General features: G+C 41.1%; 1 protein-coding gene across 1 annotated transcript in view; it reads right to left on the bottom strand.

The window, feature by feature from the left end:
* Positions 1-16,502, bottom strand: part of ACACA (acetyl-CoA carboxylase alpha) — a gene marked incomplete at its 3' end in the record, with an annotated part of 113,249 nt that overhangs the window by 57,284 nt on the left and 39,463 nt on the right. Inside the window, 9 exon segments of the mRNA XM_082008650.1 lie at positions 3,043-3,189; positions 3,799-3,954; positions 6,314-6,517; positions 8,347-8,502; positions 9,020-9,235; positions 9,847-9,888; positions 12,723-12,767; positions 13,075-13,131; positions 15,339-15,446. Of these exon segments, the coding sequence (XP_081864776.1) occupies positions 3,043-3,189; positions 3,799-3,954; positions 6,314-6,517; positions 8,347-8,502; positions 9,020-9,235; positions 9,847-9,888; positions 12,723-12,767; positions 13,075-13,131; positions 15,339-15,446 (1,131 nt within the window).

The raw sequence follows: 16,502 nt of genomic DNA, 5'->3' as shown, positions 1-16,502 counted from the left end.
AGAACAGCTGATACCACGATGGTAAGCCACTCACCTGCAATGGGGGAACAGCTGTGTGCGAGTCTCCGATCTAGAACAAGTAGAACAGTAATAGGAACCTAAATGCACTAAACAGCAGCTGTATTTACAGAAGTTTTCAACAAAAATTTCCTCTTTAGTAAAAAACACATGATGTACAATCTCTCAAGAGAGTTTGGATTCAGAAAATCAGCAACTTTTGCTGGGAAGAAAGCGGGGGGGGGGGGGGGGCACAGAACAAAACACCTTTACTTGGAAAGTTCCTACCAAGCACTCCCCACCTGTCAGCTCACTGGGGTCTGAACTGGGAATAGCTCACACCTCTGCATCTCTGGGGCACAGACTCCATTGGCACAGGCTACCAAGGGTTACTAACCAAAACCAGGGGAATGCTGTATAACATAATATCCAGCACTTACTTAGCAAGTACAAATTCAAACACTCTTAAAACATATTTGTCTAACTTATCCTCATAACACCCCAAAGCAGTCCCATCTCATTAGGATATGAACAAAGTGAAGCAGTGAAAACTTGGACTAAGGCTACCGAGCAAGCCACTGCAAAGCTGGGGAACTTCAACTTCCCACTGTACTCATTTCTCTTGGGACCATCTCCCCCGGAACACGATTTTCAGTGCACATGGGCTTCTGGCATTTTGAAGTCAAATACATCTATCTGAGGACAAAACTCTTCCTTAACAAATTCAAACGAGTTTAGAGAGTTGATGAAACATGCCATGCTTTGAGAATAGTTCACCATTGTATCATATGGAAGAAGAGCAGAACCAATTAATATTTTCTCCTGCTCCTCGTGGCATGTCTCCTCTTCCTATGCAATACTACCAGCTACTGCCACATAGATGGATTACCCCAAGGATCTTTGCTTCCTGGCAGATAGGATGCTGTATTTCTCTGCCCAGATGCTATGCAGACTGATTCTCAAAAAAAAGCAGAATGGATCCACTTACAGCCTTAACAAAGAAAAGGCTTATGCTCTGAATTTATCTAGCTTCCTGTCTCTTCCTTCTCCACCCCTGCAGCCATCTTCTTTGGAAAGAGAAACTTGAGCGCACACGTTTGTGAAAATTTGTTTCCTCAGCTGAACAGAATTAAACCATAAAAGTCTGAAGTCAGCTCAGCAGATAAAGAAAGTGCAGCATGGAGGAATGAGTCTGTTCAGCAGCTCATCACCTCCTGAATGTCACCTGTCCTTCAGACTGCTGCTGGAACCTCTTCCGCAGATCGCCCGCTCTCACCTGTGAATGAGTGCCATTGTGTGCAGCAGCTATTGGGAACAGGATTCAATACCAAAGCCTCAACCCTCACTCCAGCTGCACATGGTCCTACAGCGACTCGCCCAGCTGCAGACGGGCCGGATTGACAGCTTAGCACTACCAGCCGCGAGCTGCACGCCTCTCTGGGCTCCCCGAGACCCCAAACCCTGGGCGGGGATCTCATCGCCGCGGCCAGCACCCTCACCTCGTTTCTGGGAAGTCATTAAAAAGCAGGTTAGAGTCTGCCATATACCTCCACAAGGAGTGGTCTTCAGCAGCCAGACTGAAAAATGTGGGGGGAACATCCTATTTTCCCCTTGTTTATCTCACTTTCCAGTGACTCCTCGGCGTAACGACCACAGAACCTGTGCATTAGATAACAACACCATGCACTCCACAACAGCCGTGTCATTTCTGTACAGATTGAGCACAAATAAGTCTACCAAGGGTTAAAAAAACCTCTTAATTTTTTTTGGTGGTCTTTGGGTACAGAATCTTTTATAATAAGACTATTTGTATTCATACTGGCAGAGTAAACACTACATGTTCATGCCCAGGCAGCTCTGTGCTTGTAATTTCAGCAAGAACAGAGCTACGTCCCTGAGGGACTTCGCTATTTCCCCAGCCACCATCCACTCAAATGCTAAATGAGAGCAGAGAAAGAGAGAGGGATGAAGGCATAAGCCTCCACAGCATCGCAGCCTCAGCTTTCACTAAGAATGCAGGGAATAGCTCATTTCAAGTTTAATTATACTAGTTAAAACATTTCTCCTACAGGCCAGCAAAAGAAAAAGACACAGTGCTCCCATAGTCACCATTTACTGATTAGGTTCAATTTGAAAACATCATATTCAAAACCCTCCCCTGACAAGACACATGCAGTAAATAGTGATGAAAACCCCTATTTCCTCTCATCGCTATACTCAACGTTTTTGAACGAAGCTTTTGCAAATCTTATGTTACGTATCTAGTAAAAGGACGGTGCTAGTTCAACGATGCCGAGAAAAAACAAATGATATCACCACTTACAACAGTTCAAATTTAAATTACTGTAGGAACATTCACTTATTGAACCCCACCTAGGCTAGGCAAAAAAAATAAACACATCCTCTGCTAGTTAGCTTTATTCTCCAGTCATTTCGAAGCTGCAATCTTTGGCTTGCAAAAGATTGTCATTACGACACACCAGCAAAAGCCCACCACAACAGTACAATCTCCTCCTGCTTGAGCTGCAGGAGTAACTACATTATCCCAACAGCATTAGCAGGTTGTTAGTCTCGAGTAAATCATTCACTAGAGGGGGATGTTGCACACACCTTGCCAGCGTGCTACACAAACACTGCATGGTGAGTATTTAAATGGAAACCATAAAATTGGTTTTTCATTTTTTAAGCGAATTAAAACATTTCTGTTTAGTCTTGTAAAACATATTTTGCTCAAATATAAACCCCAGTTACCTAGAATAGCTGAATGAGCACTTTTTAATTATGAACGAAAAACAGCATAGGCACAGGTTTGAAATGGAATCATCATTTACTACTGAGGTTAAAACACCCACTGTATGGAAGGTATTAATTTTTAATGAAACAAAAAATCTCATTTTCAAGGGAGAGATTTCATCTGTGAAAGACTGAATGAATAGATTTTGTGCCTGGCTGGTAAATTTTCATTACAATTGTCAAACCTAGTCCAAAACACAATATACTGCAGGACATGGAAAGAAAAGTAGCGTTAAAGAAAGTGCAACTTGCCTCATTTCCTCCCGGCAGCCTGTTCATGTGCACGAGCTGGCCCTGATCGTCCAACACCAATTCAGTGTACGTTAGTATGTCAGAAGGCAGCGGCGGTGTTGGCAGGAATGCATGTTCGTTCATAGACTCCCAGAGTTTAATCAGAGACTGGAGGATCAAAAGATAAATTCTTGTTAAGAACATCATCTGCAAGTATTTTTATTCAATCCACTGTGACTTAATATTCAAGACAGAACACTCTGATATATCCCTACTCCCAATTTGACCGACAATATCCAGTGGCCATCACTTTGGAATTTAAACTATGAAACACAGTTTCACTCAAAGTAGCATAATTCAAATTATGTGATTCAGGATAGAACCCAGCAAATCAGATACACAATCAATTCTGCAACTCATTAACACATTTAATGATGTATGAGTTCTATCCTCGGAACTATCACCCCTGCATTGTCCAATGCTCTAGGAAGGCTGGATAACAAGGTGGGAAAACAGAGACGTAAGCAAGAAACGGAAGATGGTTTACATTTCAGCTTGGACTGTTTGACGTATTAATGGAACTACAGCAGCAGTGTATGAGAGAGTCCTAATTTCTTTCTAAGTAGACTCAATCCATGGCTGTACAGACCCTGGGAAAGGACCATTGTTAGCCACTCCAGGCCACTTGTTTCCCTGACAGGCAAGGATGGCAACCGATAGAGGTGCTTTGCAGGTACAAAAGTTTAGAACAGCCCAGCAGGCCTTAAGAACACTTACCTGCCGAAACATCTCGGGAATGTCATAGACATACGATGTCCCTAAAGACTGCGCCTGGAATCTCTTGGACTGCAGAAGATCTTTGGTCACATACGGGGTATTGATCAGCATCCCATGAAGTGGTCCCTGTTTATCCCCATAGGCCTGGAACATAATCTGCAGCACAAAACATGACCAGTCACAGTTTAATCCACTTGTTCCATACACCTATTTTATCCAGACTTTACCCAAAATCATCAGGCTATTCCAACGGATCAGGATTGTTTCTGTTCTCTACAAATATGTTAATACTCACATATCCTGTAACACCGTGCTTCATCATGCATTACTACCCTTTGGAGACAGTGCTGGACCATTACTGCACAGATCTGAGTATCACTGACTTATTGCCATATCACAGCAGAAAGCAACGTGAACAGAGCCACATCCCCACAGAAAAAAAGCCTGTGACTTAGATGACTTCACATTCACCAGTATTTCCCCTGACACTGTATCTATGCCGATGGATTGCGATAGCTGGGAGCAGAGAGGAGAACTCTGTTATTTATGTGGTCGAACAGCGCGGTATCCGTATCTCCACTGACTGATCATGGAAGCTAGGTCAAGACTTGCATATGTCATTTGGCTTGAAGTTTTGATATTATAAGTTTAAAAGATTTTCCCAGAGTAGCAACATGAATTATCAGCTGCCATGCTTCATGGCACTATATATTCCACTCAGCCAGGACTCAGACGGAAATCTATTTCAACTCAGAAACAGGAGGAGCACTGCATAGCGGGGACAACACTGCACAATGCTGCTTAAGAGAAACACGCCTCACAGAAGCAACAATTAGATTATTTTTAAGAGAACGGTGATCAGATCTGTCGTTACAAATGGCAGATCTTTTTCTAATTGAAGATTAATTGGAGAATTCCACTAAAGATAAAATTCAGCAAGCAAAGCCTGCTTTAGTTTTTAGGTTAAAAATAGTAGTTCAGGCCCTCTTCAGTTTTCACAAGTATTGCTTTGTGAAGTAGCTCCTTCAGTGGGAGAAATATCTCTTCAGGGTAACAAGTAGTCGTGCAAGGGCCTGTGTTAGGATCTGTTACTGCACTTGGGGCCCAATTCTTAAATCTCTGGAAAGCTTCAGAGCAGTTCTGTGGGAACTGGAGAAGTCTGTACTGAGTGTCGCCACTCATTAGCACAGAAACTGCGAAACAAGAGATCAGGGTCATTCTCTCATGATGAATCTATTTTTACATTCTTCAGAAGTCATGAAAGTGCCCAGCACCCAATACATCAGTCACGTTTGAATTTTTTAAAAGGACTCTCTAAGTTCAAAATAACCCTCTGAAAACACAAGAAAAAATACACAGATCTGAAAAAACTAACACCTTCAAGCTTTGTAAGACAAACCTTCCTCCCAACTACTCAAAGAGTTAATTGAAATAATTCCTACCAGTATAATTTTTTAATAGAACCTTGTTTAATATTCTGGGAAAAAAACAACAAATTTGAAAAAAATCAAATATTGGAAAACTTGCTAAAAGCCATACACACACAAGTGCATTCCCCTAGCTTTTAAAAAATACAGCTCTTCAGAGACAGAGTTTAAGAGGAAAGGTGACCTTCACAAATGACTAACAAAACTCAAGTGTTAAGCTCAGCTACTGGAGACTATTAAAATGTTCTTTTCTTTCATCTCCACTCAAAGGCGGAAATGAAGTAAAACATACAGACACTATCTGTTCTAGGATCTCCAGAACTGGACGGACTGTACGGCCAGGCAGCTTGCTGGAAAAATTTAAATAGAGAAGAGGGGGAGAGAAGGTGACTCAGCACTTTGTATTCAACATGAACGGTGCCCAAGTGATTTATTCTGCTGCTACTACTGCATGGCAGAGAGATTACTACAGAGGGAGATGTAAACATTTCTGTATTTAAATATTTTTCATGCATCCTATGCTCCGTGTATTTTAGCATATGTAGGTATTTCAGCTAACCACACTATTCCTATGCCATGAAAAGCAGAAATACCAGAATAGCCACAACCATTACAAAAGAGGCCATTATGCTTCATAAAAGTGATATAAAAGCACCTTCAGTAATTTTATATCATCCTACCCAGGTCATTCCCTATATCTTTAGAATTTAAAAGACAAGTTCACAGATTTTCTCTATCTACTCAGGGAAACGTATAATTGATAATATTTTTTATTACGACCTACGGGATGAGCACCAACAGCGATTACTTTTCTATTACTTTTTTGAGCACTTTGCCACAGAGGAAAACAGATGTACAAATGACCGAAGGTACGTACAAAGCAATTAGAAGATACGCACTTTTACGTAATCGATTACATTTTGCACTCCTACGCAAGATTATCTTTACATTCTTCTTCCTTTGGCAAAGTTGAATGGCAATTTTATACTACGTGAAGACACCGCGGACCACAGAAGAGCTTCATCAGGTATAATGTGTGTGTCCCCAAAAAACTGCTCATCAAACCACGGAGCCATATGGAACCGTACCTGTGCTGTTCTGGGGTCCGTCACTTCTTTGTACAGGCTGATGTCCAAGTAGTAGCCAGACTCATTGGTCAAGAAGAGACGAATGGGAATTGCCTTCCCAGTCGGTGTCAACCGAATGTTGATCTTCAGCTCGGCTTGGAGCACGCGGAGTTTCCACAGGCGACTCCCGTAGCGCATCACCATGCTCCGCACAGATTCCTCGATCTTAAAACACACGAGAATAATTTCCCTCACCTTTCTGGAGACATCCACTGCTTTGTGAGCCCTCCACCCCGCTGTAAGGTCCTGCTCAAAGGGGCACCCCGGCGTGCAGGGCAAACATCGCAGAAGCGAGACGGAGGGACCGAACCGCAGCATGGGCGCAGTGCTGTTACGGGGCCTCGGTGGCCTGCCCGTTCTCATCCTAACGAGCCCGGAGGTCGGCAGGAACGCAACCCAGCCTGGGGCCTACTGAGGTAGAGGGACAGCGCTGGATTCACCCCTCTCCGTCCCCCGGACACATCACAGCCCCGCAGGCACGGCGTGCCCACTGCTTCCCCTTCAGCCACCTTCCTTTCTGCAGGCATAGCTCACAGCTAAGAACAACAAAATGCAGGGAAGTGAAATCCTTGACGAACAGTTATGTAGCACTTATATGCACAATAATCATGTTTCATCGCACATGCGGTACGGTGCTTTAAATCAACAAAGCAATTACTACTTGGAGCTTGGCCTTCTGGTGTTCTATTAAACTTTATAATAAACTACTGTTGGCAAACAGCGCATATTAAAAGAAGGCAATTTATAGGCTGTTTTTAACATTCTTTCAAAAAAATAAAAAGTCTTTTTTTCCACAGCAGCTCAGGGAAAAGTCACGGTACATGTTTCAGGGAAGCTTAACTTCCAGGGGCTGAATATCCCAGCTGCTTCTGAACTTCCTGGGAACTAAAGATTTTGGATGTGCCATGAGAGGATTTATTCAAAAGCGATTTAAGCCACCAACTTTTAATCACGATTTAAAAGTCAGCAAGCAAGAGATACTTATTTTGATAACCAATCTGTCTTTTTAAACTTTCAGTTATTCTCATAAGGAAAGGTCAGCTCTCATCTTTCCGTAACCATGAACAGAATGTTGATTTCCAACTAAATGCAGGCTTTACAGTTTATTTGGGACTTTCTTTGTGGAGGTTCTGCTAACCAGAAACATGCTTTATGCCTAAACACTTTCATTTATGCATCTACAAAGCTTAATGTTCATTTATTTGTAATGTTGATCTCTGTGGTTTTGTATCAGAGAATGAATATGAAGCACTTCTTTCTGTAGCTGAATTTACAAATTCTTTTTAAGTTCATGATTTATCTCACATTTTATTTGGATAGCATCTGGACATCTGTAACAGACAGAAGAGCATTTAAAGCTATTTCTTTATTAAAACTGTTTATCTTAAACACACAATGAAAAAACAAGTTTAGTTTCAAATACAAAACATATTTTTAATAAGCTGTTCCTTAGCTTACACAGAGGAAGTGAGCTGCATTGCCCAAAGGACAGCATTACTCCACCAAAAATATGAGCATAAAAATGCGCTAGTTCTGAAATCTTACATTTAGTATTTATTCATAGATTGGAAGAAAAAACAAAGCTTTCTTCCTTCCTCACTGCCAAACAGGTTCCTAATGAGAAACAAACTAATTGCTTGCCTTAACTTGCTAAAATAAAAAGTACTCTCTCTGCTTTTGAAGAGAAGTTGGTTTAGCAGCTCAACAAGCAATCTTTAGAGACATCCATTAGTTATGTGACTCCACTTTCTTTACTGAAAAACAAAACTCCAGTATTTGTAGAGTAACTAAACCAATCTTCACGTTACCACTTCTAATACTGGTCCCCAATTTCTTGTGCTTTCTGTTAGGAAATGGCTAGTAGAAACTGCATGTCATTCACCAAACTCAACAGGTGCCCTGACATGACATAAAAAGGCAACAAAAGACCATTTAATTCTGGTGAGTCAAGCCCAAGAAAAACAAACAGTTCAGAGCTAGGGAAGAGATCATACCTTAGATGGGTCCATGATGACAGTTGGCACGAAATTTAAGAAGATGTGATTGCAGTCAGTGCGTACGTTGGTATTATTAAATGCCACCTCCAACTCATCCATGGCTTCCAAAAGCAATCGCTCTCCCTCATTTTGCAGATACTCAAAGGAGGCTTCCTGCCAGATATTGTCAACAAATAATTTACTTTCTGCTCAGAAATCACAGCCCAAGAATACACTGTTTGAAAAACTACAGAAGGACTTGACTGAGAAAATAGGTTACATTAGTTTCAGCAGGACGTGCAAGTCTGAAACAGATCCATCACAATCACAGAGCCAGTACTGCCCCTGCCTGGATTCGCATACCCGGCTGACTTGTGCCCTCATTTAGGTCAGCGTAAATCCAAAACTAGACAGGGCAAACCACTACCGCAGGAGAGATACAGAGGAACAGCTGTTGCCTCAAAATGCAAGGATTTCTGGCTATTCACTTGGGCCACAGAAAAATCTCCCTGAAGCACAGGAATACTAGGTCTTCGAAGACACGCTTCTGCAGAGTCAACACCAGCAAAGAGAGGGCACGCATCTCCAGTACTCTATACGGGTAATGTGCCTGCATGCAGGTTCCTAGAATGACTTACAGCGTTTCATGCACCGTCTTGGAAAGAGACCTTGCGTGAGTGACAAAACTCACCTTGGTAACCAGATCTGAATGCCTTATAATTGCCCTCACGAAGAACCTGTAGTCTGTCACTTCTGTTCCCACTTCAACTTTAGCTGCTCCCAGGTAGAGATGCATTTTGTGATTGGCACATGGAATAGCCGTGAGATCAAAGTTTCGCATTCGGTTCAACTCTAGCTGGAAAGCCAGAGCTGGCTCCAGATGACGGTAAATCCTATCTTCCTCAAACTGGAGGCACCCGGCATCATACAGGCAGAAAAGGGTGTAAAAGAGGAGGGGGGGTTAAGAAGGTGAAACACTGAGGATGGTAAGAACTAGACAGCCCTCCTTATGAAATTTCATATTTAAAGAAAAAACTAAAAATTCAAGTGAGTCCAAACCAGAATTTTCTATCTCATGCAGAGCCATTAGCACTAAGAGCTCTGTTGAACTTGTTGACATACTGAAAGTAGAAGACAAATTGCAAGACAGCAAGTTCTTAAGCTCCCCTGGCCAAAACACTATTTTTTACAGAAGCCAGAAAGTTTGGTATTGAATCATTGCACTGCTTCCAACACTCCCTTGTTACACTGCGACTAAAATCTGCATGAACAGAAGCTTCAAGTCAGGCTTCCAAATGCATGAATTTTTATCCCCAAATATCAGAGACTCCTCATTGTTACTGACATCAATTACTGCGTGTGCGGATGACTGGCCTGGCAAGGGAGGAGAAAATACCACGCTAGGCAGTGCAGTTGGGCTGAAGTAGCTCCCACTCTCTTGGACTGGCAAAGGAACGGCTACATGAAAGAAGGATAAAGCCAACACTTACAAAAAAGTATTAAGAATATACAACTTACCTTATCCCGGGCACGGAACGTGAAGAACTTTGGAAATTCCCTCTGTTTGAAAATAAAAACAATGATGTTAGCCCTCCAAAAGTAAGCCATTTGATCTACCCAGAGAGTGCTCACAGGCCAGATCTGGGGTAGCACCACAGCGGAGGAGATGACAGAAGTTGTTACAAGCTACTTTTTCAACATCACAAAGGGTGGTGGAAAATCAAGTTACCCTCAAGAAGGCAGCAGAGGTAGTTTAAACCTGTCTTCACTGCTAATGCAACAGAGGCTACTTGATTGGTTTTTGATTATTATGGTCAATTATTAACAGACAATAACATGGAACTGTCCAGACACTCGTGGGAAACTCCTTCTAGTTCTATTATGATTACTGTGGAAATGTCTGGGAGCCATACAATGATATTAACACTCCATTACGTAAGCAGACGTACACAAAACAATGATCTGTATTCTGCAGCTCTCCTCATACTATTACTGCTAGAAATACTCTCTTCCCAAGGAAAACAATGAACTGTAATCAAAATAACTTTATCCTCATGTATTAAATAGTATTTTACAAAAATCCCACAAATATTATTAGGTTTCTCTGTTATTCTATTGCACAGATAACATCCTAGCAAATGGTAAGGGCTTTACATTTTTGTGCCATGTTGCATGTGTCTCAGAAGAAGCGAGAATAACCAGCCAGCACCCTTCTACCTATCCCTCTAGTTTCATCCGAGCAAAGCCATCCATTCCTGTGGAATTACACTTTTCCTGGGTGGAGGAACTTTTGTGAATGCTTTGCACCGCCATAACTATACCAGCCATTTATGTCAAAGGTGACCTGAGAGAGCATACACAACTTGCCAGAACTGTTTTACTAAGGGGAAAAAAAAAAAAAAAAGGTATCTGACCTGGAGTCACTGAATTTCTCAATCAAATTTCAGTATCAATGAAAGACTTGCAACCCGAGCTTGATTCAGTGCAACAACCAGTGCATGCTGACAGACTATAAGGCTCCACTGGGCAACACAGCTTTGAAGGCTGGAAGTAACCTTCTAGCTAGTCATCTTCCTTACCTCCCGTAAAAAACAGTCCCCAGAACTTCACCTGATGACTCTCAGTTGAGAAAAATAACTTGTGTTTGCCTGGAGTGTGTCTTCCAGGCTAGCCAGTGGTACAAGAAATTCCGCCTGAAAATTCAGGCAACAGGCATATTAGGTGAGCCTATGAGCAGCAACTATAAAAAAACCACCACTTCCATGTTTCCTCACTTCTCTTCCAAATCCCTCCTACCTGTCCTCCTCTGCACGCTGCCAATTTCCCTTAACATCATCCACGCTCATTCTATCAGTAATGTAATTGTTTTCAAGGCATTTGACTAGTGTCGTGGGCAAATATAATAATTAGATGTGCACACACAAAAATTCTCAGTGCTGTGGTACCAAAATCCAAGAGAGTGCTCCATTTCCTAGGCAGAAGAATTATACCCCTGCTGTGTTCTAATCAACCAACCATCATCAAGACAATCAAAATAATTTGCCTAAATTAGCCAATCAAGACACCCTGCAAACCGCAGAATGTGAAAATCTACAACAGAAATCATCATAGTTGATTATTATACTAATAATCACGTTAAAAACCTAATGAGATGAGGAAATTGGAAGCTTGCTGGAGCAACTCTCTATTACCTCAACATGCTGGGAACTAATTATATAGACTGTAATTAAAACAAAAACAAACCCAAGCCCAGGCCCTGGCTAAGTTAATAGTTGGTCCAGTAATAAGCAGAACAGAATAGGAGATAGCAATACAGACTGACACTCACGAAAGATCCCAGAGGTACTCTACAAACTTTGCAAACAGATGACAAACCATGCTGCCTCCTCTGGCTTAGAACCAGGAGCATCCTAGCAGTCCATCGCTCTGAACGGCAGCCTAGGGAAAACTTTTTGTGATGACTGCTTTTATTCTTTGCCTCCTTTCTGACCACTGACACATGCTACAGTGCTTATTCACAGACTCTTATTTTTAATTCCCCAAATATCAATTCAGTTCTCCAAAACTTCCTTTTTTTAAATTTAAAGCCTGGACTTTCTTGCTTAAGGTCCCAACACCTCACCAAAGAGTCCAGTTTCCTACATAAGCTATTGAATGATATGTCTCTGTCCCTGTACTGTACGCAGCGATTCCCATGTGGTGATACTCACATTTGTTCAAATACTATTTTTGCTGACTTGTAAACTAGTTTTCCTTTCATAAAGCTTGCTAAACCAGGTGTGTTGAGCACAGGATGAATTTCTTGCACTTTCATGACTCCTGATAACTTCCAGAGTTGTAAAGTAGATACACAAGGGATAAAAATCTGGTTTATGCCCTACATTGCTATCTTGAAAACAGAGCTAAAGTAGCCCTCACTCGTGCCCAAGCCCTGGGGAAAGAAGTCATTCTTAGCAGTAAGAGCATCATTTTCCACATCACTAAGCCATTATGCGAAATTTAGCAAGTCACTTCAATTACTCCTCTAAGTTATTTTTAAATCGGTAAGAACCTAAAGAAATCACAACACTACATAAGAAATAGCAAAATTTAATTGTATAATTACATTTTAGAATACAAAACAATACTGAAACGAACAAGATCTTTATTAATGTGGCAGTCCTGAGTTCAGCCAGGTAACAAGAGAGACTTTAGCATGTGAATGGCCCCAGTGAATGCAAAAGGCCCGCTCCTGTATTTGAAATTAGATGTTTGTTTAAATACTTCACTTAACTCTGACACCAATGTTGGCATTAAATGCCTGACTAAAAACCAAATGAGAAGCCTGGAGTCACTTACGTGTCTCCTGGCCTCAGGTCAAGAATACCACCGTGTTCTAGGCCCTTTTTACTTACATGAAATCTCTGATCCACCTCATAGTTGACCTGTTTCCTGAAGTCCTTACAAACGAAACATACAAACAGAAGACAAGAAAAAAAAGCAGAAGAAAGCTAGCAATTAGGATGAAAATCAAAAATTAATTAATTCAAGAATACAAGAGGTGCCAAGATTGTTTACAATTGTAAATTAATTTTCTTAAGCGAATTCATCAAAACCATCTCAAATTTTAGAGAACAAAACCAGTGAAGAGAGAACTAAATAAATATAGTTAATACAGCATAATTGGGGAAAAAACACATCAAATGTCAATGCTGTTATGAGCTAGAAACCAAAGAGTTCTGAGCATCACAGGCGATATCAAAATACCTTTTGTGCTACAAGGAAAGTCAGCCTCCGAATCCCATGTTCAATCAGGATTGATTTCTGTAAAAAGGCAAAGATGGAATCAGGTGACTGGATTAACAGAAAAAGAACACATCAAAAACATGTCAAAGTCTTCTACGAACTGAAAAAGCTCTACAGATGCTCCTGCACCTATGTTGTAAGTTCCCAGTCCACTTCAGTCTACTCATAGCTAAGGTTTCTTACCTGATGATCGTTTAGTAGCACACTAAGGAAATGTATGAAATCTGAAGTAACCAAATCACAAAAACGTAGTATTCCAGCTAAGCCTTGCTAGCAAGTAAAGCAGAAGAGTCTTGCAGGAAACATTCTTGTTCACTTGCCAAAAGAAGTTGCCCTTTTTTGCAAAGATTACTTTTTGAAGGGAGCACAGCGTAGACATGGTAAGGCCATGGGAAATGATAGAAAATGAGTTTTAAAGGAACTGGCCCAAGGAAACACGTAGCACACACTTGATTTTGGCACAATAAGCACACAGACAACCCAGACCAAAGGACAGGTGTCAATATTGCAGAGGTGATAAATGATAGGTGTTACTTAGTTTTTTCAAACAGGTGAGAGAACCATTCTGGTTGCTTCTTTATCAAATTCCACTAAGCCACATTTCAAATGAGTGCTGCCATTAGTATTTGCCACACCACTGATCTTTTGAAGTGTTAAGATCTCATAATTCCGCTCCTCTTCCTAAAACTTTTTCCTTTCTCCTCCTTTTTCCAATTTAAAAGCAAAGGAAAAAAAAAAAAGAACAAAAAAGAAACGAGAACTCATCTAGACCAAGAACGAAACAACCCCTTTCAGCACAGACTGAAATGTTTTACTAAGGTTAAGCCCTTTGAAAACGAGCATCAGTGACTATATTCATGGCAAGAGGAAGAAAATAACTTTAATAATGCCATGATTTAAAAAGCAAAAATTGTTATTGCTTTTAAAATTCCACAAGTGGCAGACAATAACAGCATAGCAACAGGATTCTGATTACATCGTAATAATGTGGGTCTCACAGCAAGTCCACAGCTATTACAGAGCGATTAGCCATCAGCACCTGGAGAAACTCCATTTACACTGACTGCCTCAATCTCCTCCACAAGTCATTTACAAGTATATGATCCTAATTTCTATTAAAAAAACCACACACAACATGCTGGGACTAGAAGATTATTTGGACAATTTGGATCAACCTATTTGATAGTTTAATGTGTTTTGGAATTTTTTTTTTCTTTCCTTCTATCCCCTCCCATAAAACGCCTGGAGCATGATCAAGCAGATGAAAAGCAGAATTAGTTCTAATTTTTATATTTGATTATTTTCTTTACTTAAAGAGACAGGAAGCTGCTGAAGTCACATGGATACCAGCCCCATTTTGGAAGGAACCCCTCATTTCTGCAGAATGTATTAAAACCTCCCACACTGGGAAGTGCAGTTAGAAACTACTCGCTCAGGCACCACGGATGCAGCAGGGGTCCAGTGTCTGATGGGCTATTCACATCCACAAGCCAGTTGAGTTCTTCACACCAACCAGAAAAGCAAGTGCAGGCAGACACCAGAGGGCAGTGGACACGAGGAGGCTATCCCCAACCCACGCTGTCTCCCAACTGCCCACAGGATTCACATTTAGTACTCTAAAGTGTATTCCAGACTCATGAAGAAGCAACAAAACATACCATATCAATTCCACCTTGTGCCAGAAATATCACACTAGGTGGCTGCTCCAGCATGCCAACAGCAAGGAGAACAAATTTTAATTCTATTAAGACTACCGTGATACAAAAGATATAAGCCATTTTAATGTCGCTTTCAGTGCCTGTGTTACTCACACAACAACTGGGATAACAACAATTTACTGACTCTGTTCTCATTACCACCAGGGAGAGGGATGCAGCACATTCTTTAAGAGCATCTGGAGACAGATACTGAAGATTGACCTGATGCATTTAAAACCTTAAAGGTCCTTTACCCTATGAAAAAAATTAAAGGGAAGACATCCTGACCTGATGGATTAGAATGAACTGCAAAGAGAAAAAATGACCTGGAGGCTTCAGAAAGGTGCAGCTACATCCAGTCAAAGAAGCGGTAAGGTTTTAGAAGGGATAAATTAAGGATGTAACTGTTGCATTTATTTGTTTTGAAACAAGCAAACAACCAACTGAGGAACATACTGACTTTTCCCAAAGCAGACAGAACTGTCCTGCCAAATCACAGTTCCAGAGAGAAGAACCAAGGCAACTTACCTTGCTTTGCGTGAACTCTCTGAACATGGCAGCCAGCCCATCATCATCAACATCACTGTCTGTTTTAATAGCAACATTAAGAATGTGAATGGGCTCCTCACGGGCAGTCTGCAATTTAAAGAAAATATTCCCCTTAAACTAATAGTTAACAACTTAACACCTTTGAGTTCTCAAAAGCGGCTCCCTAAATACAACATTAAAATACAGATGTCCTATGGAAAAATTGTGACAGCAGAACATGCTGTAAATCAAGGAAAAATATGAGGGAAATCCTTGCCCAAGCAGCCTCATAAATTTGCAATTTCACAGAAGTAAGAGTTAATGTCCACAAACAGCAAACAGGAGCTTCATTTGGAGAATCCACTTCTGATGGTCACATCTGACTTGGCTAACTCAAGTGTGCTTCATCTGGATGCAGAAAGAATGCAAGGTCAGGTCCTCTCTTTACAAGATGCAGTACAGGCAGGACATTAGAGCACTTTGGCATCATGAAAGGTAATGAAATTAAGCAAATTCAAAGTGTACGAGCAAAACAATGTGTGTTTTCATATCTACAACAAAATGAAATCATGTGGAAGCATCAATTACATTAGAGCTCTGAGAATAGACAAATTTAGCATTTAAGAGCCTGCGGTTAACTGTGAAAAACTGAGTATGAACAGGAAATTATCCTTGGTGAGGTGAGGGGAAGGTAAAGAGAGAGATCTGAGGACATTAAGGTTGACGATAATATTCTAGAAGATCAGTTTAAAACCAAGCCCTATTCTGGATACAGACTGTATTCCAACAGTGTCCCATTGTTGGGGGTGCGACAGAGCAGTGGAGCAGCTACCTGTGCCTCTAAGGGAAACTGGTCTTCTATCACTAAGGATTATAAATCATCTGCTTCCTCTGCACCTGTTCTCCACATCAATGAAAAAATTGAGGGGTTCCTCTGATCTTTTCCTCCTAAAAACAGCTCTAAGAGGTATAACAGAGGGAAGAATCAGAACATAATGTGACTAGGAAGGGTGCAAGATAGAAAATAAGGCAAGTCAGACTTAAGGTAAAGGCAGTTGAATAAGCAGTTCAACACGCCAGGGCACACAGAAGGTCTGGAAACTTAATCGTGGGTCTAAACTCTCAGTTACGCTGCTGTGGATCCAGTAATTCTGCTGATGTTAA

This window comes from Phaethon aethereus, assembly GCF_964289735.1.
Source record: "Phaethon aethereus genome assembly, chromosome: 19".
Taxonomy (NCBI): Eukaryota; Metazoa; Chordata; class Aves; order Phaethontiformes; family Phaethontidae; genus Phaethon; species Phaethon aethereus.
Note: the sequence above shows the minus strand (reverse complement) of the source record. Positions and strands in the feature narration are given on the sequence as shown.